At 46.0% G+C, this 26,230-nt stretch overlaps 1 protein-coding gene across 5 annotated transcripts in view; it reads left to right on the forward strand.

Moving 5' to 3' along the window:
- The window catches only part of LSAMP (limbic system associated membrane protein), a 412,942-nt gene that overhangs the window by 107,471 nt on the left and 279,241 nt on the right, over positions 1-26,230 (forward strand). For 3 of the 5 annotated variants that reach the window (XM_072326671.1, XM_072326673.1, XM_072326675.1), the window contains one exon: positions 22,077-22,155. In XM_072326671.1, coding sequence (XP_072182772.1) covers positions 22,077-22,155 — 79 coding nt within the window. Of the gene's footprint in view, positions 1-21,488; positions 22,156-26,230 lie in introns of those variants that run through there. The other 2 variants (XM_072326672.1, XM_072326674.1) reach the window with 1 other exon arrangement.

Raw genomic sequence — 26,230 nt, forward strand, 5'->3', positions numbered from 1 at the left:
TAGATTTACTATAGGGGACAGTTTGAACATCAACTTAAGCGGCCAATGACTGCAAATGTATTTATTAAGGTTTAAACATGTGTAAATGAGTTCGTGTCTATTTGCAGAGCTGTTAAACTACAGTAAATATGTTCTTTGTCAATTGGTGGTTAATTAACATCCATTAGTTCTCCATTAAGAGCACAGTTTGGTGTCTGAATTTCCTTGCTTAGTACTAACTTTGAATTAGGGCTGCATTTTTACCTCCTTCTACAGAACAGTGTTTCCAAAACCCACTTTCTCCGTAGGGCTGGAATGCTGGGAGCAAGAAGACGTGCCAGTTTTTGGAATGTGCTTTGCAAGGCAGGAGGTTCACAAAGGGACGAGTGGAATCTTACTGCTAGGCCTCGCAGCTCCTATTTATAAGCTGAGAAGCTTCCCTCCTCTCGCAGCTCTGCCTCCCGAATGCTTGTAGGCACTGCAGGTTGCAGAGCTGGCTCACGTATTCGATGCCTGCCCACCTCTGAGCATTTTGGGATTCACTAGTGCAAACACTGCTAACACCTCCACGGACAGGACACACAGAACAGATCATAGAGGTTCTCTTTATTCCAAAGGAAGTATTTAAGGTGGGCATTTCTAAGCAAAGGCTGTGTGGGGTAAGATCACAGAACTGCAGAATTGTAGGGGTTAGAAGGGACCTCTGGAGCATATTGAGTCCAGCCCCATTGCAAAGCAGGCTCTCTGCAGCAGGCTGCACAAGGAGGCATCCAAACAGGTCCTGAATATCTCCAGAGAAGGAGAATCCACAACCTCCCTAGGCAGCCTGTGCCAGTGCCCCATCAGCCTTACTGTGTAGAAGTCTGGCACCGATATGCAAAGGAGCGTCCTACGCTCAAAAGCTTATGGCCGTTTCCCCTTGTCCTGTCCCCACAGACCGCTGAAAAGAGGTTGGCCACGTCCCTTCGACAGAAGGGGGGTTAGGCACTCGGTCTCCCCGCTCGGTTGGCCGCTATGTCAGCAAACAACCACAAGGTGACACTGTCCCAGTACGTTATTTATGTTTTGACAGGGGAGCGTAGATTACATTTGGCATAAAAGAGTGTTCCGGGCATCGATATTTGTTCTCTGCTTCTAAACTGGGAATTAGGTATGATGCCGGCATCATGCACTTGTTAGATCTAAAAACTAAGAGCATTTTCGAGTTGCCATCTCTATATGCAAACACTGCCCTTTTACAGAATGAGTAGCCTTAAAGAGAGCAACATTCACTACTGCTCACACAGCGGTCTGAGAATTTAATCCAGCAACAGAGGAATGCCTGACCAGTCACATTACCATCCCAAGCCATCACAAACATTTTGTCTTTCTTCTCCTTTCCTCTGCAGCTGTCAGCACTTGAAGTGATAGAGCATATTGTTTACAGGTGAGGATGGGAAGAGTCCTGTTGCTTCTGCAGTTGTGCAGATACACAATGAAGGGAAACATGGGCTGCTGAGGCCAATATTTTAGGAGCTATGTTGTTTTTTTTTTAACCCAAGGTACTCCAGTGTCCTCATGATAGAGTTTGGTTTCTTTGTTTAACAAGAATGCTTCGATTCTTTGCTGGAACTGGTCTCGGACGGTAATGCTAAGAGAAGGTAAGATGTGCTACAGGCATAACTTGGGTGTTGAGGTAATAAGTGGTGATGTAGATTAGACATATATGTAAATGGTTAATGTGATAAGAGTAAGGCACTACAGTGTGTGTCATGTTTGATAGCAAAACCTAGTATCAGAAGCAGCTGAGATAAAACACAGTTGTAAGGTACATGGAAATACAGGTAAAAGATATGCTTGGAAGGGTGGCCTTTGGACCTGTTTGCCCAACAGTGATGTTAGGTTACCTGTGGCGATTTTGTTTAACCAGATCAGGTTTAAAGAGCTGACTGTGTTGCATGGTCATGAATAACAGGCTGAACCTGATACTGCTCTGTTGCCTCATGCTCTGTGCCTGCAAGCATCTACTTTGGTTTTAATAACATTAGCTAAATTGTTAGCACTGTTAACTACTTCCCCTTGATTTCTCCCTCATGAGCCTGCATGCCTCCCTGCGTTTTGTTACTCTGAGATTATTAAAGGAACAGGCAGAGAAAAGAACAAAACTTTGATCAGCTCTAGTCAACAAAGCCTTCCTCAGCCTCCTAGTAATGGGGATCATTGAGAGAAACTGTCCTAATGTATTTCTAGGGGTGGGAGCAAGAGGAGCTTTGAACTGAATAGGAAATGCAGTAAATGGGCTTTCCTAGAGAAGCAGCAGATTTATAGGATCATAGAATGGCCCGGGTTGAAAAGGACCACAATGACCATCTCATTTCACACACCCCCCCCCTGCTATGTGCAGGGTCACCAGACCAGGCTTCCAGAGCCACATCCAGCCTGGTCTTTAATGCCTCCAGGGATGGGGCATCCACAGCCTCCTTGGGCAAGATTGTTCAGGCTCACTGTGGTTCCCTGCATGATTCCACACAGAGGAAGCTCTTTGTGGTTCATGATTTGGTGGTGAAGAGGAGCCCGATGCTGCCATGGGTATTAAAACTGTGCATCCTGCCCATCGGTAATCATCTGCATGCATGCCGTTATGAGCTTCTGTCAAGTTAAATTAGCAGCTTTGGTTTGAGGCACGATATCTGTAAGTAGCAATCATGACTTGTCCTGCTTTTCCCCCACCAATTCTAGACAGGCCAGGTCCTTGAAAGAACAAATCTGTAAGCTGTGAGCAAATGGACATGGTGGCCGTATCAGCTGTAGGCACAAAGCCAAGGCAGCAGCAGCAGAAACTTGCTCCTTCAGCTCCTTGGACGCAGGCTCGACCTGAAAGAACTCATCCCAGAAGAGCAGTAATCCAAAAAGTAGTACCTATTGTAGGGTGCTTTGCTGACTCATAGGAGGAGAGTCAGGCTGAATTCTAAAGCGTGAAATTGTCCATTGGGGCTGTTGGGTTTTGTCTTCTTCCCGAAATAGTCCAGTTCTCTGTGCTGCAGTCAGTGCTGCCCATTCACAGCCTCAGCAGGGGCGGGGAGGATGCTTTGGGGGTGTTTTTCTGCAGAGCATTAGGACAGGCAGTTGCAGCCTTAGGGGGAGACGGGGACAAGCAGTGCCTCACCAATAGTTACACGCTCAGTAGGAGACCTGAACTACAACTCCCATGAGGCATTCCCTTCCCAGAGGCAGATGCGTTGTACTGCTGGGAGACTCAAAGCAAAACACACTAAATTCCGAGTGCCAAAACGTTTTGGTTCATTGGAAAACACCGCAATTTCCCAGTCAGCCTCTCTACTTTAGATTTATATATATGTATATTAATATTTCAGACTTTAACTTGAATTTGGGATGAAAATCATTGATGAATCTGTTGGAATTTTCCATGAGGAACACATTCTGATTTATTTATTTTTTTCTCCTTTCTTCTGAGCACAGCTTTAAACAGAGGTAGCTGCACTTGTTTCTGTGAAGTGCTTTGATATACGTGGATGAAAAGAGCTATAGAAGTGCTAATTATTGTCACACCGGTTTTAATTATTCTGTCAGGCTGAGGAGCAGCTGCCAGTTTTCAACCAGCAGTGGGTTTTTTTCCAAGATGTCCTGTCCGCAGTTCTCATAGAAACAATCAGATACTTGTTTTTAATTGTTTTTAAAACAGAAATCTCTCTGTGCTCAGCAGATGCTACAGCTCTCTGATGGAAGTTCAAATCCACCTGTGTTTGTGTGAGATGTTGCTATCAGGGCAGTAATTAGGGGAGGAGAAGGAAAGCTCCATTTGCTAGCTAATAGGGAGCAATCCCTGTGTGGGGAGGGGGATAGAAAGGGAGTGGTTGCCAGCCAGGGTGAGATGCTCTGAAATTCGCTGTGCATAGCATTTTAAAATGGAAAACACAGCGTCCAACATTAGGGAGAGGAGTGATTTTTACCTCTTTTCTATTTGTTGCTGCAGTTATTTATTTACATTACGTTTTGTTCTGTCTCTGGGAAGACCTAAACGAAGCATTGCATCTTCAGTCGGCTCAGAGAAGCTCAGTGGAGCCGCACGGCTCAGCCAGTTTCTAGATAAACTTTGTTTACCCGGCAGTATTGCCAGCTCTCAGGGGAGCTGGAATTGGAAGGCCTCTGCTCGTGCTTTGCTTTTCAGCCGTTCCGCCCGGCTGTGCTGCCTCATCTGAGGCAGGCGGTGTGACAGTGGAATCCTAAGGCTACGCCGGCTGTTTGTGTTTGTCACTGCAAAATGACCCGACAGAAATCTGGGGGATTTACCTATGGGACTCCAGCAAATACAGCCTGCCTGGTATAAAGAAACCTACTGTGTGTCCTAAGGGAGAGATTAGGACCAGGGAATTGATAGGCATAAGGCTCTTTAGGGTGTTGTGTTCTCACAGCAGAAGTGTCAGTGCTGTGAGTTAATGGAAGGAAAGGAGCTGTTTGGACCAGAAGTAACCTGAGGATGAACCCAGACATATCAGGAAATAGGCTCCAAGCATTCTTGTTATAAGGCCGTCTCTAAAGGAAATGCAAAGTGCCGCATAGTAAGGATGTTGGTGGCCACAAGCGGGTAGACAAACTCTGGAGGAGCTGCCTTGACAGAAGTGCAGGCTCTTCTGTCTGTGAGATTTATAGAAATAAGATGAAGTTTTTCACGATCTTTCAAAATTGCATTATGTTTTCAGAAGAGGAAACACTTGCAGGAGGCACAAGTGGCACTGACAGGTCACTCCCTCACTGTCATGGCTCTGTGCATCCCTTTGTCAGCAAACTGGTGTCTAGGGCATGCAGCAACTCTTCAGGGCTGTCAGTAGGTCTCCATTAAAGGATAACAATGATATTTCTTTGGAGAAGAGACTTTCTCATCCGTTCTGCTAAATGATGTGTCAGGCTGTTAAAACACAGAGGTGGTTTTATTCTTCATTTGCCCTCTTTGCTTCTTTCTATGTATTTCCGGTGTCTAGTTCCTCAAGGCCAGTATGGCCCATGACACACAATAAGCAGTAACGTGGCCCACGCTGTAGGTTTTGTTCCAAAGCAAAGATTTTGTGGCCCTGTAAGCTCCTTGCCAAGAGTGTTTATTGAGGAGTGAAGAGATAGGAAGTGTGTTGCAGCAGTGTCAGCATTGTGTTAACTTTAGCTGGGTTGGCCAGCAGAGCTCAACCTTTCTATGTTTCTCAAGGGAGCTTTGAGGTGAAGCTGCCTTTGGGGCATCTATTAACAGCCTAATGAAAACAAGGCAAGCTGACTCCAACATCTGGTAAGCACAGTGGTGGGAAGTAGCTTAAGGTTTTACTGATTTTTGATAGAGCGTAGAAACATGCTGCTGTATTTGTGATAAGCTGGTAGAACACATTAGTTAGTTAAATGTGTATTCTTTGCACTTCCTAAATCCCACTACGGACAGTGCAAGAGTAGTTTTCTCAAAAGATCATCTGTATTGAGTTAAAATCCTAAATGCAGCCCTTTTTCCTTTCTTTTGACGAAGGTAAATCTTACTCTGAGCTTCCTCTGTTTCCTCCTGAGGAAGGCTAGTGAGAGAATAAAAACAATATTTTATATTGTTTTTTCTCTTTTTATTTCTCATTGCTTATATTCCAAATCTTGCTGAAAAATCAGAAAGCATTAATCACTTCTCTAGGCGGTCTAAGACAAAAGGAGAGAATCTACTTTTGTAGGTTCTCTGAATAATGTTTTGTTTTGCTTTCCGAAACACTTTCTGGTCTTAAACTTTATTACCCTCTACCTTAACTTTCCAAAGTCTTCTATTATGACTTGCTATTAATGTGACTTAATTGCTGTGGTTGCCATATGAGTCGTCAAAACAGCTTTGCATCTTTCTGGGGGATGCTAGAATTTGACATTCTCTTTTGTGCTGGCAAAATCGTCAGGGGAGATGAGAGCTATAACCTGCTGGGGAAAGTTATCCTTAACTGCTGGATTTAGGGAATCAGACAAAGTTGAGCAGCTTGCACATTGTTTGTGGGCTTGCCATTAGAGCTTCATTAGCTCCATAATCATATTCCAATTACAAAATACGTCTCTCTGTATACTCAACCCCATCCATCTCCCATACAGCTATCCAAACACATGGCAGCTTTATGGAAAGATATTACGGGAGCCAGAAACATGCAACCACGGTTTCCCTTTGTGAAAGCTCTTGAGTCAACTGTTAAGAGCTAAGGGGTCACCTGTCCAGTTGTGGTGACATCCTCAGTCTTTCTGTTATGCGTAGTAAACTAACAGCAAAATGCCTTGTTCCCTGGTATTCAAGACATTGACTCCTTACTGGCCAGCGTGCTCAAACAGTGAATTTTAAGATTGGCTCTTGGGGTTAAGGAGATTTTTCAAGAGCTTCAGAATCATTTTGGATGTTATAAGGAAAAACCTGCAGTCTGGTTTCTGTCCCTTCTATATTCTGATTTATTTGGCTTCCTTATTGTAAACACAATTCTCTATTAAAATTAAAAGAGAGAGAGACTGTAATGTGGTGGAAAGCACAACAAGGACAGCAGAGAAGCAAGATCTCAGGCTGCAGGAAGTGAGGATTCAATGAAATGCAGCAGCCATGGGCACAGAAATAAGGGAACCTTCCTGGACAGTGCTTTTCTCCAGCAGAGTGACCATTATCTCTCTTCTTGCACATCACTGTGATACATCAACAGGTCTAGGATCTTCTGGAACTCTTCTTTCAACTGTGACAGACTACTCTTCTGGCTGGGATAGGTGGCCCATTGAACCACTGTCTGTGTTCTGGCCACCCTTGCTTTAGGAAGGTGGATCAGGTCTTTCACCCACCCCTGCAATGGCAAGGTCATGTTAACTAAAACTGTTTGTGTTAGTGGCTCTGCTGCTTGTAATGCAGAGTAGGTGGCCAGAAACTGTTTTCAGTCTGGCTATATCTCTCTTCTGCTCTGCACCAGACCCAAGACCAGAACCCAACTGGGCTTTGAATGGTTGGGCTGCCATAGGCCCCAGCTGAACCTGGCCTGACTTACATGGACATCAACCTCAGCTGGAACGGTAGAATTGAACACACCTAGCACCTGTGCCTGTTTCAAACTAGTTTAACAGCTAGTTTTGCTTGCTGGAAGGCCTCCTGTTCCATTCTCACCCACTCCCATATTTGGCCTTTCTTTGTGTGTGTGTATAAAGGCCTCAGCAGAGGCACTAAGTGGGGTATAAAGGAACACCAGTATCCCAGTATACCCAAAAATTCTTGCAGCTGCCTTGGCACAGTAGGAACTAGGAATGGCTGAACCTTGTCTGTTATCACACTGGGTAGTGCTTTGGTCTTCCCCAACCAAACTTCACCCAGGAATTTCAGATAGGCCTGTTCCTTGCACCTTCTATGGGTTTATGGCCTACCCTTTCTCTTGCAGATGGAGAATTAATCTACCGCCTTTCCTAATGCTTCCAGCGAGTCACACATCAGCATGAGATCAACAGTGTAGTGATAGAGTTTGCTGACATTGGGTTTATTCCAATCTGCTAGGTCATGCACTGCTAGGTTATGACAGTATGTAGGCGACTGCACATACCCTTGTAGCAGGATGTGGAAAGTCCACTGTCTGCCTCCCCACGTAAACACAGACTTGTCTTATGATAACTCTTGGATGGGAATACTGAAGTAGTGTAGTGGTAGGTTTCTATCTCCCTACTCAATTTATCTATCACGGAGGCAGTATTGGGTACAGCTGCACGAACAGGCAGCATGACCTTATTCTGTTCTCTGTTATCCACTATCATTCTCCATGTGCCATCTGACTTTTGTACTGGCCATATGGGGGAATTATACAGGCTTTGTACAGGTCTTATGATTTGTAATTGTTTGAGTTCCTGCACTGTTCTTGAGATTTCCTCTTGCACCCCTGAGCTTCTATACAGTTTCGTGTTAGTAATTTGATCCAGCTTTGGCAGGCAAATAGGTTCATGTTTCATATGGCCTCCTAATATTGCCTGCGCTGCCCAGATAATAATACATCTCTCTCTCAGTCTGAATTGTCCCACAGTCATCTGGAAAGTCAGACCCCATAGTGTACCTATGCTCACTGTATACTCTGGGACTGGGGCAATAGACAACTTATACTCCTGGGGTGGGAGCCACCCAACCCCCATCTTCAGGCTTATCTGGGTTACAGGGATGGTCTGTCCCCCAAACCCACCAATCATCTCCATGGAATTTAGTTAGATTGCCTTAAATAACTGATCCTTCTGCTCCTGTGTCTACTAGTGCCATCACTTGCTGTATGTTCTTCTAGGACCAAAAAAATAGTTAATTCAACATAGGGCCTCCAGTCCATCTTGGGGTCAGCATCCCCCATCACACAAGTAACTGCTCAGTTACCAATTCATATTCCTTAGGTGGCTCAGGCATAGTGGCCCAGGTCACTTGGGAAGGCTTTTTGCTTTTGTTAGGAACTAGAAATCATCCAGATTCCATGTTCTCATTGTCACTCATTCAGTAATTCCTGCCCATGCTTTTTTGGTTTTTGTTTTTTGTGGGTTTTTTTTAATTATTTTCTTCCAGCTGCTTCCATAGCTGGAGGAGAACATGACTGGGCTGGCAATCAATTTTTGTAAATTGAACCCCAGAATGGATTAAATCATTAAACATCTGTTCTTAGGATACCTGAATGCGTCCCAGTTGAGATGTCCCCAGGGCAGGTCTCCTAGTTTTAGTTATAGAGAGAACCTCTGCCCCTTCTAATGTCCAGATATTGTGCCTGGTCGGTAGGCACTTTGTTTCTCCTAGATCAGTCACCAGCTGGGAGGCTTGTCGGATGATGGACTCTGAGGCCACTAAAGGGTTTAAACATGGACACTATTGTGCCACACTGCTGAGGAGTCATCTTGTAAGATGAGGTTCCTCATCCCTGCTGAAAACTTAACCGGGCCCAGATTCTCAAAAGCATCATCATAAGTAGCCTCTTTCATTCCCAGTTCTCTGATATAATTCTGAAGTTCCTTCTATCGAAGTCCACAGACCAGTATTTGTTGGGACATCACTTTTATTTGGCCACATGATTCTACATGCAGCCATTGAATTAGAGAATAATTTTTGCCATTGTGCATTATAGTCACATATAAGCTTTGTCTGAGGGCCAGATACCTGGTAATGGATGCAAGTTTAGAAATCTCTGGTCCATTAATAGCCACACTTTTGGCCCCCATGTCCTATAATTTGAAGAGCAAAGGCTGGCTCTTGGTTTCTGTTCATTATAATAAATACATGAGTTCAACAGCCACGTACAGGCATACTGTTACATGCAATGGGCAGGGGGCCACTGCTTGGGTGGCAACCCCATCACACTATTTTGGACCTTCTCAGTTTTTTGAGTAATTACTGGTCTGATTTCTAGAGGATATGAGGTCCCCAAATCATCTAGTTGGAGTTTACTCCTGTTGAGTTTCTTTTTATTTTCAGATTCAACTGTGATCCAAAGGTCCTTTTTCCCTCCTAATGATATAATTCTTAGTTTTAGAGGGGAAATGCCATTTGAAGATGAGGCAGTTTGCCCTATCAGAAATGTAATTTTATTTTCTAATTGTTTGATAGAAGCTTTTAAAAGCTTATTTTCTTCCTTTAGCTCTTCCTTCAGAGGAATAATATACACTAATAGTTAGTAGTAGCAGTCATGCTACAGTGGATTTTGTTACTACTCTTTCTTCTGTTAGGAAAGTTTGTTCTAATTTATTCAGAAGTTCTGCTATCTTGGAAGAGGATTTAATAGTGGGACAATTGTCCATTATGGGTCCCCATTCTTCAGTGATGTGAGCAGCATTCATTTTAAGATAATCCATCCTAAGTATATATACTGCTGTCACTCCTGCTTGGTTAGTGTAACATGATGGAAAGCACAACAGTGACAGCAGAGCAGCAAGGTCCCAGGGTACAGAAAGTGAAAATTCGCTCAAATGCAACAGTAGTTAGCATAGAAACAAGAGAAAGATGCTGCTTATCTTCAGAAGGCCTTACATATCCAGAGATCTCCAGGGAGATACCCTCACCTCCACTGCCAACCCTTAGCTGAGGTCTGAGAAGGGCTGGATCCTGGCTCCATCCCTACAGGTCATTCAGTTGCACTGCATGCACTTGAGCTCCTCTGGGTTGCCCCTGCCTTCCCACAAGGTGCTCAATCACTGCTTCAAGCCCTGACTTATCATTTCCATTACAAAGATCCTAGAGCTTAAAAATCAGTGGTTGTGTCCCTTCCATTTCAGCTATTTCAGTAGGTTGGAATGTCTGGTCTTACCTCACAGAGCATGATGATGTCATAAGCCCTTTCCACAACAAAGTGTACCCTGCCCCTCCCTCCTCCGAGTTTCTTCCCTTATGTAGTTACAGTGCCTGGAGCATCTCCCACAGCTCTGTTGTGCTGGGTAAGTTAGAGTGGAGAGTATTCTCTCCGTAGCGAAACTTAAATCTTGTGAGCAACCCTCTGTGCCATCAAGACCAAGCAACTTTTTCAGTCCAAAGATTTGAGCCCTAACACATTACCTATCAACCTTTATGTAAAGTAGAACTTTCACTTTTTGGAGCTTTCTTATTTACAAAACATTGAAGGACTGTAACAACGTTATATATCAAGTATTGATTTTTCCAGTTTCCTTTGGATATTTTTGAGTGCTTATGGCCATTCTATGCTTCAGTCAACAGTGCTTCATTTGTACAGCGGCATAGAGTGGGCTGTGTGGTGCGGAGGCTTTATCAGAGTCCACCTTGGAAGGACATTAAGGTAGCAGGGGCTATTTTGAGGCTTTTCTGTTACCTCTGTAAACATCTGCGTGACCGCTGTTTTGCTGATAGAATTATACTTTTCATTTGCGGCAATATATATGGATATAAAATAGCGATTTGACAAAGCTTAATTGTATACAAGACAGCAACTCAGTAAGACTCAAAATGGCAAGGACAGGGTTAAACGTACTTATCCAGGAAGACCCTTCTGTTGAGTCACGAGGTTCAGAGTGGGCCATTTTACTTCTGAACTCCTTGAACCAAATCAAGATGGAGCATAGGTATGGTTGATAACACTCCTAGTCCCAGACTTTGTCAGTATTTTATGTCTAAAGGATTATATGTTCGCAATTAATCTGAGATACTATCTTTACAAAACTCAGAAAGTTTAGCAAGCTATTAGTCACTTACTGAGGACCTGTCACAGCAAGGATTCTCTTGATGTCAAAGCATAGGAAATCTCTTCAGTAGACATAACCTCAAGAGGCATTCCTACTCAAGGGGAGATCATGTTGTACGTCCCGCTGTTGCATAGGAGAGCTCAATGTTCTCCTGGGCTGCTCACTGTTTATGAGGTAAGATGATGAACTCATAGTCGTATTTGCATACTGAATGCAGATCTTAGTTTCTTCCACGTTTGGCTTGAGTCACACATTGACCTGCACCGTGGTCAGGTGAGTGTACTGCTCAAGTTAGCCTTTAGCTAGTGTTGTAGTGTTGTTACCTGTCTTCCCCAAATCCACATTGGGTGGAATGACCTGTCACATCCATCATAACTATCAATGATGTTTATTAACTGCTCAAGTTGGCTGCAGCAACCACAACTGCCTTTGGTGATTATCGCTTTAAAAGGATTACAGGAAATATTGAGCAGGGTTTAGAGGGATAGGGGGAGCATACCATCACATGATACCAACATCAATTTATAGACATTATGTTTACCAAAATGCTTAAATTTCCCTTCAATTGCAGTTATGGTTCCCTTAACTTTTGTGATAGTTGTGCAAATGTGTTTTACATGATGGCTTACAGTGTGGAGGCATGTGTCTGGTAGCATAAGCAGTGTGGCTCAACTGACAGTTGTGTTTGCAGATAATCCTTACCCACAGGTATCTCAGTTCTTCAGCCATGGAAATGAGGCCAAACGTTTCAGATTGTATGAACAATGCATCCTCAGTCCCATCACAGTTATAATGTGAACAAGGCATCAGCTTCTCATGAAGCACTCATCATACATCAGTAAGGGACAGATGTGTTTTGGAAGTTCTTGAGTAATGATGGCAGTAATCTGCATGACATACATTGCTTGTGGCTAGGAGCTTTATTGGTTTGGCCTCTTGGTGTTTCCTTATTGATTGAGCTACAGCAATAAGACATGACAATTCATAATTATAGCATATTTGGCTGCAGAAGATATTTCACTGCGGAATTATTTCATGTTCTGTGTTTGTCAGGGACATGAGGAGAGTTTGTTTGATGTCAATGGGAGAAACTTTTCAAAAACCTATACTCTACCATGTCCTTTAGCAGAGAGGATAAATAGAAAATACCTGGAATTCATCCAGACAGCCAAATTTGTCTCAATCTCCTCTTTCCTGCTAGCTCAAAATTTCCGTTCATCTTCTGTGGATGCTTAACAGATCTTCTTGTAAGGTCCTCATTTGCTTCTTGGCACTGGAGGATTGGCCCAGGTGGTGACAGGACAGACAGAGCGTGTAAGCACTGTTTATGGCATTAGATCTCTCAGGTGATTCTTTGGTGTGTCCCGAGCACGCACTCAATACAGAATTAATGCAAGGTATGGGAGCATGGGTACCGTAGAACTAGCTTCACCCTTGTCCTACCAGCAGCTGTTTTCCTTTTGGAACACAGTTCTTTTCCTGTCATACTCTGGGAATTTTATTTACCAGCGGAGACCTAAAATACACGTCTTTCTGTGGCATATTACATCATTAGATTCAAGTTTCTTACTGATGGTCATACAATGTCTTTGGGTGTTGGGAAGCATTAGGAGGGGAATGAATATGTTTTTAGAGCATTGTGCTTGTGATGCAAGAGGACTGGCCCTAAGGTGCCCTCTGGGCTGTCACGTCATGCGATCCCCTGCAGACACATATGGGCAGAGAGGTGCTTTAAGGCCATTGGCTTCCCGCTGGCATTGGTCCTGGCATTCTTCTGTACAGAAAGCATTTCGTGAATAGGGACCTTATTCTGAATACTGCTTTCAGTTCGTATTGTGTTCTAATAATACCACACAAGAGACATGAAATGGCTTTGATCATAGGGAGTAAATGCCACCAAATATTATTCTTCCTGAAGGAGAAGCCTTTTCCTTGCCTCATTAAAAATTCATGACAATAGCAGCTTCATCTTTTCAGGACTTAGCTACATTAGCAGATGATGAGAGTGGGCAGCGATACCAAGGGATGCTGATGGACAGAATAGGGGTGTCCTGCCAGAGATGGAAGCAGTAGAAATACGCATTTCGTTTACTTATGCCAGGTCTGTCAGAGGCTAGTCAGATTCACCGTTTGTTCCCCATTTTGATGAGCGATGAGTTTACCGGAAAACTGTTGTAATTCAGTCAGATGATTCTGAATTTGAAGGTATGCCTTAATTTCCATATTTGCTTTGCTCTTTCTGTGTTCTTGCAGTTCTCTAGCCAAGAGGAATTTACAGGGGACGGGGTGAGAGGTGGACCTGGGAGGTGGATCTACAAACCTGATGAAATTATTGGCAAAGCTCCACGTGATTCTGTCAGGGCCAGGACTCCTCCAAAGGGCCTTTGCCTGTCAAGATTGCTTTTGACATCTCATACACTCGTAGAAGTTTCAAACAAGGAAAAATTTTGGGCTTTAGGCTTCTTCTGTTTCTAACCCTCATCAGATCAGTATGTTTTGAGGACTAGGACTTGTGAGGATAACTCACTGCTTTTGGCAGCGTTTTCTTACCATGCCAAGCCCGTGATGGGCTTTCCTGCCAGCTGCTATGTAGTAAGCACTCACCACAGAGAAAGTACCTCTGCTAAAGGATTTTTACATTCTTCCACGTGACTTTATATGAAAGTGTTTGTCTGGTCAGCAGTCAAGGTGAAGGCCATCCAGATCACAAATTCAGGCCCTCCTTGGGCTCTCACTTCTGTCTGGCAATCACAGGGCAATTCCTTGCAGACAGAAAGAATCAGGTGAAAAGGTCTTATGGGCAACATCTTTGACTTACAAGTGATCAGTGATAGGTGTTCCCCAAGGGCACCTGGTCACCTACAAATGCTATTGGTCTGGTCTCTGGGGTTTGTTTGCTAGTCCATTTGTGTGTCAGAGGTTAAGTAATGAGCAGTGGAAATGTCCTGCTTAGAGCTCCTTCTCATTCTCAGAGAGCTTTTGGGGGGCTTCGTATTTCATTACCCTCCTCCAGTCTGATCCAACTGTAGGTCTGTTTGCATATCAACAGCCTATGTCCAGGCAGCTGCCAAGGTACTCTGCTCTTTGTCCTTCCCTGATCTCTGCCTGCAGGAAGAAGCTGGGAGGCTCACTATGTTATTTAAAAACTACCTGTGTGTTGTATAAATTAGGAAGGTAATGAAGTGTTGCTGAAGGCCAGGGTTTATGCACAAATCCTCAGGGGTTGCACAGGAAGCAATGCTTCCATTCCTCTTTGGGCTCTTGTGCTTTTTGTTCACTCAGCAAGCTGTTGGATCTAACACGTTTCTTCAGAGGATTAGATTGTTAAAAGGTGTGTTTGCCAGCAGTATGGGGGCAGGTTGAGTTCCTATTGCTGCCTCTGCCTCATAAGGAGAGCGCTCACCTGTTCGCATACCTGAAGCCTTCAGAAATGCTCCCAGGTCTCTGCTTTAAGGAACTGTTTCAGGATGTGTGGGTCACTCATCCAACCCAGCTTTAGCAGCACTTTAAGAAGAGCTTCAGAGAAGAATTTCTATTCCCTCTGTGGGTATTGGCTTGTCTGGTAGGTGCTACTTCACCTGAGCAGTTTCCAAGTATATGCACCGTGGGGTTACTTTTCTTTATTCAGATTGATGAGTTTGGATGAGATTAAATCAGGGTGGTTGAGACAGACTGCCGCTGCCTCAAGCAGTGATGCCTGTGGGCAATGCAGCTGTGCTGCTGCTACATCCCATGGAAGGACTATGCTGGAAGCAGAGCTGTCTGACAGGACCAGCTGTTGGAAATGCCACCAGCAAAATCCCTCATCCCCTGGAGAGCTACTTCATTCCTGCAGCTCTCAGTGAGAGGGTCTTCCTTCCCCCTTCCACTGCTACATCTCCTTTCCTCATCCTTGGACTCGGACCCTAAGTTCTCACTCCTGGCTCTACCTGCATTCTGTGTGACCCTCATTGCCAGCATGGCACTGGGAACCTGGTGTCTGCCAGCTCTTTTGTGGAGGCTGCTGAGAGCGCCCTGTTTCCTCTCTGGGCACCGGGTGTTGGGGATGCATGGCAATGTACTTGACTAGGATCAAAGTTGGTACAAAGTGAGACTCAAACAGGTACAACACTATTCTTTGGGGAGAGGGTTTCTAACTACAGATGACCATTTAGCCTAAGCAAATAAACATGATTGGACTCAGTGGCTGGATTGTAAAGAAAATAAGCTGGTGCTTAAAATAACATGAGAAGTTCTTGACTTGAGGGAGAGTAAGGGGAGATAATTAATTGATAAAACTGCTAATCTAAGATAGGTCTCTGCAACTGGATGTGCATAAACCAAAGCTGGGAGCGTCTCTTTAACAAGGTCCTCTGGCACCTTGACACAACCAATGGTTGTGGCTTCTTGCCAAGAGAAATGGGTGAGTTTCCATGCTTTGGGGCAGGCAGCTGGACAAGGCTTTAAAACCTATAAAGAGGGCTGTCCCTGACAGAAACAGGACAGACGCAACTGATACAAAGGAATAAGGAAAACTGTTGATCACAGCCTGAACCTCTGATTAACCATCTGAGGCAAGTGATGGGTCAGCTGCAGGAGCACAGGTAAAGGTAATTCAGCTGCGCTCCCAGAAGGGGTAGAGCTTGACTCCAGCTCTCCTAGATCCCATTTAAGGGCTGACCACAGCTAAGGTGACATCTCTTTCTGGAGATTGTTCTTCTGTGGAGTTTTTGTGGTGAGCATCCATCTTGACTGAAAGCCTCAGAACTGGTGAGTCTTTCTTAGAAACTCTCTGGCTATTTACTCTGTAATTACAACTATACCCTTGTATTACTCCAACTATACAAAAGGAGAGACGCTTAAAAATATCAGGATGAGGATATAGGAGAAAAGAGCAGAAAAGAAGTGATGCAGAGGTGTCCCTGGTTTGCAGCTTGTAAGAATGGTACTGAGTCTGTGGGGCGGTTCTCCTGGCTTGTCATCCTGAAAATCTGGATGAGTTTAGGAATGTGTTTTCCTTCTTTTCAGATGTGAATGCGGTGAAATGATGTCAAGTGTTTTCAGAAGCGTGAATTTCAGGCAGATTGTAATTTCAGAGGGACCCTTCTCCCAATTTCTGCGTTCCAATTTATCTCCTTGCTTTGTTGTCTGTGAGGTTTTCTGACAGTACCTCCTGTCCTGATGGCATCACAAATCTTGAGAATCTTTCTTGTCTCGCTGAAGGCCTCAGTTTAAGTTTCATAAAAACTACGTGGGAGCTTCTGTAATGGACAAGGAAAAAGCATGGCACAACAGCCTGCTGCACTCTATTCATCACAATAAAATTAATTCTCTGGTGATGATGAATGTATAGCATGTATCATTTTGGAAAGACTTGGGAGCTCTGTTCCGAATCATCACTGTCAGAATGATTATTCTCATCCATTAGTATTGTGTAGAGAGCTCCATGCTGGAGCAGGTCATTGAATTTAGAGCAAGGCTCAGCAGAATGGGTTTTACCACTTCTTAGTCGTTCAGGATTCCTGTCTGCTGAGATCACAGCACCCTTTGCAGTGGCCACAGTCATTTGGGGGTCTGTTAATGAGCATGTTAAGAATCACATCACAGACTTGTCTCACGCGTTCTGTAGATTGTAGCTTGTGGGGACTTTTTGAATTGTGTTGTCAGATCTCCTTACAGTCTGTGATGCTTCATCCTTTGAATGCTATCAGAAACTGGAGGTTTACTGGGATCTGTTATGAGGCTGGAAATCATGACATGCCCCAAGAGATATGACATTTTTTAAATGGTTAAATGAGGCGTCTGCTCTGAAGCGTCCTCAAGAGAAGATTATCTCTAGGAGGGCAGGGGGAGATGAGGGAGATTAGCCTTTTAGTCTTTGTGAATTCCTCATTAAATGATTTACCCAAAGTCACAGACTAAACTGGGGCTGGAGGCCTCCCAAGTCCTAAAACCTCCCAGCCTCAGGGTCCTCTTTCTGCTTATATGTTGGATGGGACTTTCAACTCCTTTAGCAACCTTTCGTGAAGCCAAAGGAACTTCCAAACTCAAGGCCTCACACGTAGCTGCTGGAAATCAGGATAGTTTTTCAGCTGTGGGGGTGATAAGTCAACTTAGGGCAGCTCAGAACCCGGCTCTTGGCTTCTAAATTGTCCACGTGGAAGTGATCAATTGTGAAGCCAAATCGATGACACAGTAAAGAGGTTACAAATTGGTGAAAATCACTACTGCTCTGATACAGGAGGAGGTTATGTTACAGTTCGGTGATCACGCTTAGAGTTGTGATGCACGTTCACGTTATCATCTTCAGTTATGACCTATCTGTGACTGCTCTTGATGCACTAAATCCTTCTGTGTGATGAGGTCTGTAGTTCAGAGGAAGCTTATTCTGGTTACAGTACATGTCCTGATGCGTGTCTCGGGCTTAAGCTTGCTGATTCTCAGTTTCAAAAGCCAGACTGATTTATAGATTTGCAAAACAGTCATAACAAGCCAGTTTTTCTTAAAATAAAGCACATGCTGAAAGTGTTATTACTAGTATTTGAGGTATCATACACTTACGTTTCCTCGTGTTGCAGAATGTTTCCATATAACCTGTCTTCTCTAAGTGCCTTGGGGAATATGAGTAAGTGACATTAATGTTCCAGTCCCCATAGGATGAAGCTGGATAGACAGCATCCTGCCCTCAGATTCTCTATTTTTCAGCTTCCTCATAGAAATGTCCTTGCTTTCCAACACACTCTTTGGCCTGATATAGATGGAGGACACTGTATCTGGCAGGTACAGCTGGAAGAATGGTCTAAGTGCAGCCTAGAGGAACTCTCTTTGAGTGTGAGGAAAGAGGTGTTTAGCATTCAAAGTCCATTTTGTCCTCAATTTGCCTGTAGAGGCACCTGCTGCATTCACAGGCTTTTCCCTTTCTCTTTTAGTCTTGTTTCTCCTCCTCCTCCTCTTCTACTCTTTTGGCTCCCTGTAGATCAGAAAGAAAAGGAGAGTTGAACATAGCTGCTAATGAAATGGATACAGCCCTTTGCCCTCGTGGCAGAAATGTATGCAAGGAGGATCTGCAGGCACAAGCAGCAGAGATCACCACTGCCCTGATATGGTTCCTTCCTCCACATGAAACCCCTTTGCCTCTTCCCCATTCCTCTCCATAACTCCTCTGCCAATGAAACACAACTGTATTTTCTCTGCACGGCTGAGGAGCTTTGAGTAGGCTCTGCTGCTGAGTACAGCAGTGTATCTTGGCTAAACATGTCATAGCTCACAAAACATCGTATGTTTTCGCTCAGCACTGTAGATAGCCTAAATAAAGTCCATAGGTGCTTGGATTCAACTGGCAGAGCGTTTATGCTGTCTCCTTGCAACAATCGTGTGTGTCATGAAAGACTCTGAAGGCTTACATGAGCCTTTTAGACATTTCAAATGCAGAAAAGCCCATTCTTATGTGTGTCCAAAGTCTGTGCTTTTCGCTTCTGCTGGCTTTCCATCAGAAGCAGATGGAGGAAGGTGACGTGGTACTTATGGGACTGGGCTCATGCTGCCCATTCCATTCCTGTACTACAGCATATTAGGGAGATTTTGGCTCATCAGGCCAGAACTGACAGTTCTGCACCTACTGAGCATCGGTAAATGGCATTAAAAAGTGGCTGTGTGCAGTTGTGGTGCACTTGGTTTGATTGTTACCTGATTTTTTTCCCTCAAGATTTTAGAAGGCAGGGAAGCCAGAAGGCAGTCGTGCTGCTTTCATTATCAGCTTCCAGCAGGGGGAGATGAGTCTAGAGAGTTATTTCTTCCGGGAGCACACACTAAAAAACCCACGTTATTTATTTTGCTTATGAGGCTTTCTCCTAGGATCTGTGTGATTCTTGCTTGTTTGGATTTTTACATCCAGGCAACCTCTTCCTTTTACTTCTGTGTGTTTCTGAAAGCAAACAAGACTCACAAATTTCAGTGTTTTCCCAAGGTTTACAAGACCCTCAGGGGAATTTAATCCTTATCTGTCTGTTGATGATGATGATGATTATTAAATAGTTACGCTAGAATGGTTCTAATGAGGATTACATGAATGTCTGAGAAGATGAAGTCTTTGCTCATATTTCCATCTCGGTGAGAGGGGTCCCTGACTCTGCTATGATGCAACTACGTCATTGAGTCCCACCTCAAGTCGGGATGATGTGGGGATCTAGGGACAGGATTACTGCCTTCTCCCTCTCTGAACCTTCCTCTGTCACTTCCTATATAAAACATATTGGTGTCACTTTCCACAAAGTGTATTTAACTAAGCATTAAATTTAGATTTAACTGGATAGTTATTGCCTCTTAAGTAAATACTCTGAGATAAGGAAATATTTAGTGAGCTCTAGCAGTTGGGTGGCAGATGCTTCTTGCATTACATAATAGTTAATCTTTGACAAATATGTTTTCCTTACTCCACTGGCATTTAATTTACATACAATAGTTCTTATTAAATGTAGATGGAACATATGTGGGAGAACCTTGTAAAACAGATCCATGCAAAGTTTTGATTTGCAAAGAGGAGTGCATTACTATCTAACTGCATATGGGACTGGGGCTTGTACTCAAACTGCCACAAGGGCCCAGAGGCATCTTCCTGACACCTGTCATACCATGCCTGGGATGCCACTAGAGTGATGGCATCCCTGTCCCTTGTGCACAGGGCAGTGGCTCTGAATTGCTCAGCATCACGGGTTTCTTCAGTTCTGTCCCTGCTGCAGCTCAGAAACACCCAGTGTGTGGATGAACAGCCAAGCTTTTTCTCATTGCTCCTCTTCTCTCTTGCTATCTATACCAAGTCTCTTCTAGGGAGCTATCTGCATCTGCTCACTCCCTTGGCTTGAATACAAAGCAGCCATCTCTTTTGCTACTGCTTGCATGACACTGGAGGAGTGGTGTCATGACCTTAGCCCTTAATTTGTGGGCTTTTAACACATGCAGAGATTGTTTAAGCACCCACAGACAGCACTGGCCTTTCCATACCAAGACTGCAGGGGTTGGTTCCTAGGGGTTCAGAGAGGACTGGATGCATTCCTGGAAGAAGAAAATCAATAGAGGGCCATGAACTACAAAGACATTGCCACTGGCTTGGGACATGCCGTAGCCACAGATCATTGGGAACTGAGGAAACGCTCAGGGGCAGTCACTGCACGCTCTCCTTAAGCTCGTGGTTGGCTCAGCGACAGGATGTAGGGCTGGCTGGACCCCCGCTCTGATCCTGAGCCTGTGTTTGTACGGCAGGGAGTCACTGCTTACATCTCTGTAGTTTGAGCCTGACGTCCCCAGGAGTCCTCAAACCACCTTTCCCATCTCTGCCTTCCGTTTTGGCCACAGAAGGGTTATGCTGGCCGAGCGTTCCTAGAAGCTGTTCTCCATCCCTCCCTCCCACAGAGGGGAGCGGGATGGAGAAACAGCAAGCCGGCGACAGCAGTAAGACACACGGCCTATTCCTCTCCATTTATTTCATCCTTTTCTCTTGCTCCGGTGCAGGGCCGTTGTGTGCTCCGGGAGCCTTCCCGGCGGGCAGCGCTGCTGCAGGGCTCGGGGCTCAGCTGCGGCTGCTGGCACGCGGGGAGGACAGGCTGAGCATTCACACTGCGGGCAGCTCAATACCAGCATTGTCCGCCCTCCGTCCCTCAAAGGCTGGGAAAAGAGAGGGGGGGGAGGGAAGGACCGAGCGAGCGGGGAGAGCTGGGAGGGAGGCGGAGGGAGCGATGTGCCACTGTTTATTTGGGGAGAGAAAGTCTGAGAAGGGAAAAAGCGTGGCTTGGGGCTGCAGGGGCAGTTGCCAGCATTGCTCTTCCTTGTATCGGCGTGCTCAAAGCCAAGTTGTTTGCACTTTCCGCCGTGCTGCTTTGAACACGCAGCCCCCTTCTCTCAGTATTTACTCCTGTGACCGTTCACCGTGTTGTCCTCCATCCTCCGTACCCCGCTCCTGGGGCCTCCCTCCATCTGCCTCCCGCAGCCACCTCCGCCTGCCCTCAGCCTCGCCGCCTCCCTTCCCGGCTCCCCCATCCCTTCTTCCTCTCCCCCATCCTGCCTCCATCCTCCCTCTCCCTCCTGACCCCATCCCTCCTCCTCCTCTTCCCAGTCTCCCAGCTCGCCATCGCCTTTCCCCTTCCCGGGCTCCCTCCGCTCACGCACGCATCCCCGGCCGGTCCCAGCGCGGAAGCCCGGTCCCGGGGATCAGTGGGGCTGGGGGCATGGGGCCGGGGATACAGCCGCTCCGCGCCGCTCCCTTCCCTCTCTCACTCCAGCCGTGCGGCCGAGCCGCCGTCCTCATCTCACGAGTACGGCTCCCTCCCTCCTCCTCATCTCCCTCCTCCTCCTCATCTCCCTCCTCCCTCGCTCGCTCCGCCTGGGAAAGTGGGTTAGGAAGGGAGCTGGGAGCTGCACAGCCACGCACCGGAGCAGGACCGGCCAGGCGCGCAGCCGGCGGCACGGGAGCTGCGCTCTGTTTTTTTTTCACCTCTTCCATCGCTCCAGACGGGTTGATTTAATTGTTGCTGGGTTTTGCCGCCTGACTTTTGCGTCGTTTTGATCTGCCTTTCTGACACGCGCACGCTCCTCTCTTCCTTTTTCCCTCTCTTTTCCTTCGTTGAAGGCTGTGCTCAGACTTTTTGTGGAAAGCCTTAAAAAAAGAGAAGAGAAGAGAAGGGGGGGGTGGAAGAAGCCGGCGAGAGCCCGAAAAGAGCACGAGAAAGTGGCAGCTGAGGGCTGTGAAATCACCTCCCCTTTCCGGGGCTGTCTGTCAGAGCGAGAGTTGTACATTATTATTACTGTTTTTCTTTCTCCATCCAACCATCCATCCACATACACGCGCAGAGTGAGAGACGAGCGCAGGCAGCGAAACTCACCGAGACCAGCCATGGTAGCGAGGGCTCAGCCTGATCGGAAACAATTACCACTGGTCCTACTGAGATTGCTCTGCCTTCTCCCCACAGGGCTGCCAGTCCGCAGCGTGGATTTTACCCGAGGCACCGATAACATCACCGTGAGGCAGGGGGACACGGCCATCCTCAGGTAGGGCGTTCTGCCAACTTTTCCTTTTTCCTTACGCGTGTCCGTGCTGCCGTGTTTGCAATGTATAGATGTAATACTGCGTGCGCGCCTCTGCGAGTGTTATTCTACCTCTCCAACTGCGGTAACGGCGGCTGCTGCAAGCAGGCTCCGCGTGTGTGTGTGTTCGTGCCTTCGTATCAAAACATTGCAAAGCCTTTGAAAGCCTCTCGTAGTGTTCTGGATCAAAAGAATTTCAGCGGGGAAAGATGTGTTTGTGTGAGTCTGCTCTCGCCGGTGCGCGTTCGCCACCAGCCCAGCGATATCAATGGGGAGAGCAAAAGGGATCCAGCTGTGCTTGCCAGATGTTCCATTGATGATCCCGTGCCTCTTGTTGTACCTATGCAAAAACTTTATCCCTGGTGCTGCAGGAACTCACGGGCAAGTTCTTGTGGGAAACTCTGGCTTTTAATGCTATTTATTTATCTTTTGGTTTTTTTGCCCGGAAGGGAGGGTGAATGGATACAGCGGTGGGAAGGATAGAGAATAAACAGCAGGAGAGCTTCGGTGTCCCTGCAGCTCACATCTCACTCACTGCGCTGGGTCCTTCGCAGGGCTCAGTGGGTGGGTGTTTGCTGTGCCTGTATCTGAGCAGCTGGGAGGAGGAGGGTGTCTTTGCACACCAAGCCGTGTTTACTGGCAGTGTTGAGCACTGTATTTCCTTATCCGCCGTGTGGGTTTTCCAGCAGTAGTTCTGTGGCTCTGTGGGTTCAGAGAGTCTCAAATAGCTGCAAGCTGCTCATCTCTTTCCTGTGGGTTTGTTTTTTAAATTCTGCCTTGTTCAACTTACCTGCAGTAGGTTCCCTACCAAAGGAAAATGCCGTGTGTGTGTGCATGTGCTGTATATTATGGCTATAAAACTACTGGACGTAACGTGAAATAAAGTCTGTAATCTGTGTGAGGAGCTGATAGTGCACAAACCCTGAAGCACCAAGGGAGCAATTCCCTAGCAAAGCGAGCGGCAGCCGCAAAGTTTTCTTTCTCTTCCTCTGAAATAAATCCTGCTACATGCCACCAAAGAGCCTGCAACGTGATCCCCTGTGCCCTGCATCCCTCCCAGTTAATGACAGTGGGTGTGTGAGCCAGCAAGATGGGATCGGGGACAGAGCATGCTAGGAGAGGGATGTGCGTGTGTGTGTGTGTGTGTCTGCCTATCGCTTCCCTCAGCCCCCGTGTGCTGGCTTGTTTTGATCCTGGAATATCCGTTCACAGCTTCCATTCCCCAGCTCTCCAGACTTGTTAACTCGCGTGTAAGATTTATCCACACGGAGTAATAGGATTTACAGAGCAATTCATCTGCCTTGCATATGCGATGGAAGGGGTTTAGAGGCGACATGGTAAACACCTGACAAGGGGTGTTGCCTCTGAGTTCGGGTTCCTCTCCCTTCCGCTTGGTAGCAATTCATATATCCCATTAACCCTTTTCTAGTGGAACCCTTGGCTGACTCATCCCATTTTTTTAAAGGCAAATCCCTTCCATCAGTCCTTTGCCTTGGTCAGGCAGATGTTTGCTGGAATATGTCTGGGACAACAGCTGCAGTCGAGTCATTAAGCTCACTTGCCCAGCCAGGGGTCACTGGATTTCCATTTCCCACTTAACCTTGGAGCTGTGAAGTTTATCTAAACACTGTATGCTGAAGCTGCATTTGCAGCAGAATGAACTGAAGGGATGGTGGGGATGCTGCCTGCAAAGCTTTCTGTCAGCAAACTGAGCTGGGTGACAGGGATTGTGTGCCTAGGAGAGTGGTTTTGGGGCACATACATGTGTGTGGAGAGTGTGACTTGCCACTGTTAGGTCAGGCACTAAAATACAGTGTCTGAATAATGAGACCCAGCTGTGTCAGCCAGATGTGTGCCAAGTGGCACAGTTGGTGGGAGCTGCACACCTCCCAGCCCTGCAACTGCAGCACTAGGTAGTACAGTGCTCCTGGCAGGATGTGCTTCTGTCACAGGTCAGCATAGAAGATGCTCTCCCTTGGCTGCCTGGCTAAGCTCCTTAAGCAGCTCTGGTAGGGTGTGCACATCTCATGTTTCTTCCTCCCTTTCCCCCCCATGGTCCAGCCCTATATTTCTGGGACATTTTGGCTTCAGAGGAAGGGTTGCAGCTGGAAGATGGGATGCCAGGCTGCAAAGGGAGAGGGTTCCCTCTGTCTTGAGGTCCTGCAGAATGACTTTCATTCCCTCAGTTTTAAAGCCAGACTCTGTTTGCTAGCTCCCCCCTCGCTGTCTTCCCTGCCGCTCTGAAACATAACTCATCGTGACAGCCTTGTGTTTGGAAAACTCCCATCATCTTGCTGTCAGTGCCTGCAGACCCACTGGTGATAACACAAGGGGAAGAGCTAGATGGGGAAAAACTATTAGATGGTCTGTTCTGACCGTGCCCTGAGCAGATCTTTACTTTCACGGGGAGATAGATAAGAGATTTCTGTACAGAGATCATATCACCTCTTATATCTTTGTTACACATCTACTTCAGAGCGAGCACGCAGCCACAGTTTACCAGTGAACAGTAGCTCCAGCCTATAGCTTGAAAGGAAAATGTAGGAGGGAATGAAAATGGTATGCTGTTGGAAAGAATTGAAGGCAATGTACATAACGATAATATTAGTAAAAACATTCTGTTCCTCCAAATTGTGGTGTGGAACATTCAGCGTGGCAAGGAAGACAGGGTATTCTCAGTGCATCTGCTCCTCGGGGGCCTTCCACATCCATATATGCTGTTGCGCTGGTAGGTGGAAGAATGGGTGGATGGAGTAATCTATGAAGGAGAGAAAAATATTTTCCTATTGTAAGCCCTAATGTTCCTGAAGGAAGCCACTCCTTTGGAATTTCATCTACAGCTTGTTAGAATGGAATTATTCTGGGAAGTTTGAGTATGACTTTTTAAAGCCATGGCATTTAAATACTCCCCTGCTACGGACATTAGAAAAATGTTCTGAACGCTATACTGGCTCATCTCCTAAATGACCTGGCAGCAGGTTTGATTCATCTGTTGGCCTTGCTGAAGGTTGATGACTTTTAGCGATATTTTGGCATGGGGAAGTTAGTCAGGGGATTGCAGAGATGGAGAATAAAAATAGCCTGTGATGGGCTATCCACGGGGAAAAGGATAATGATCGGCTCCTTAGAGTGGGGCTGGAAAGGGAGGAGGGGGCTGAAAGCTGTAAAGAGGCGAGAAGGGCTGAGCAGCGCTGCTGGGGTTTGAAGGAATGGGATGTCTAGGAGGCAATGCTGTATATCAGAGCCTCTGTCAGGTTTAAGGGTTCATTTTTAACTCTGTCTTCAGCATGTGAAAGGGAACAGTGAACCTTGAGTACTGAGAGGGAATTGTGTAATTCCTGCCAATGCAAGATCAATTCTTGCCTGCAAGATCACAGTCACGAGGTTGTCAGGTTTTGTATGCAACTTTCCTACTTGATTTAAAATAAAAATCTCCAAGCAACGAGCACACAAAATAGCCCCCACAATCAACTAAAACGTGAAAATTAAAACACAGCCGTTCTTTCTGTTTGCCCACTTCCACCTCATTTTTTCCTGCAAGCACTGAGTGAGCAAAGGCAGGGGCCCAGTGCTGGAGAGGGGATGAGAAACAGGAGGACCTTGTCTGAGATGGGATGTGTGGTAGTGCAGGGCAGCTGCTGCAAGCTGAGGAAGCAGGGGACCATGTCACTGTGTTACATTTGGCCTTCAGGTAGAGTTGGAAGCAATTTAGTGATGGGAGTCTGTGCTGATGATCACTACCAGAGAAGGCACCGCTCTGGGGCTGTCAGCAGGATTTGCAGCTTGCCCAGTGCTTTTGGTAGTCCTGGTACAGGGGCTAATTTGGCCTTTTTATGTCTTCTGTAATGGAATTATTTGCTATCTGGAAACAAATTGAGTCCCATTCCCATCCACTCACTGATATCAGGAGAAATCCACCAGAACCCAGGGGCGCTGCTAGAAACACCTCCTTTGTCTTTGGGACAGTTTCCTGGGGGCTGCCAGTGAAGAGACTCAAGTGACTCACACAGGGCCTAAGCTGCCTGCTGCTTCTCAGGTG

Source organism: Excalfactoria chinensis, chromosome 1 (genome assembly GCF_039878825.1).
Source record: "Excalfactoria chinensis isolate bCotChi1 chromosome 1, bCotChi1.hap2, whole genome shotgun sequence".
Lineage (NCBI taxonomy): Eukaryota > Metazoa > Chordata > Aves > Galliformes > Phasianidae > Excalfactoria > Excalfactoria chinensis.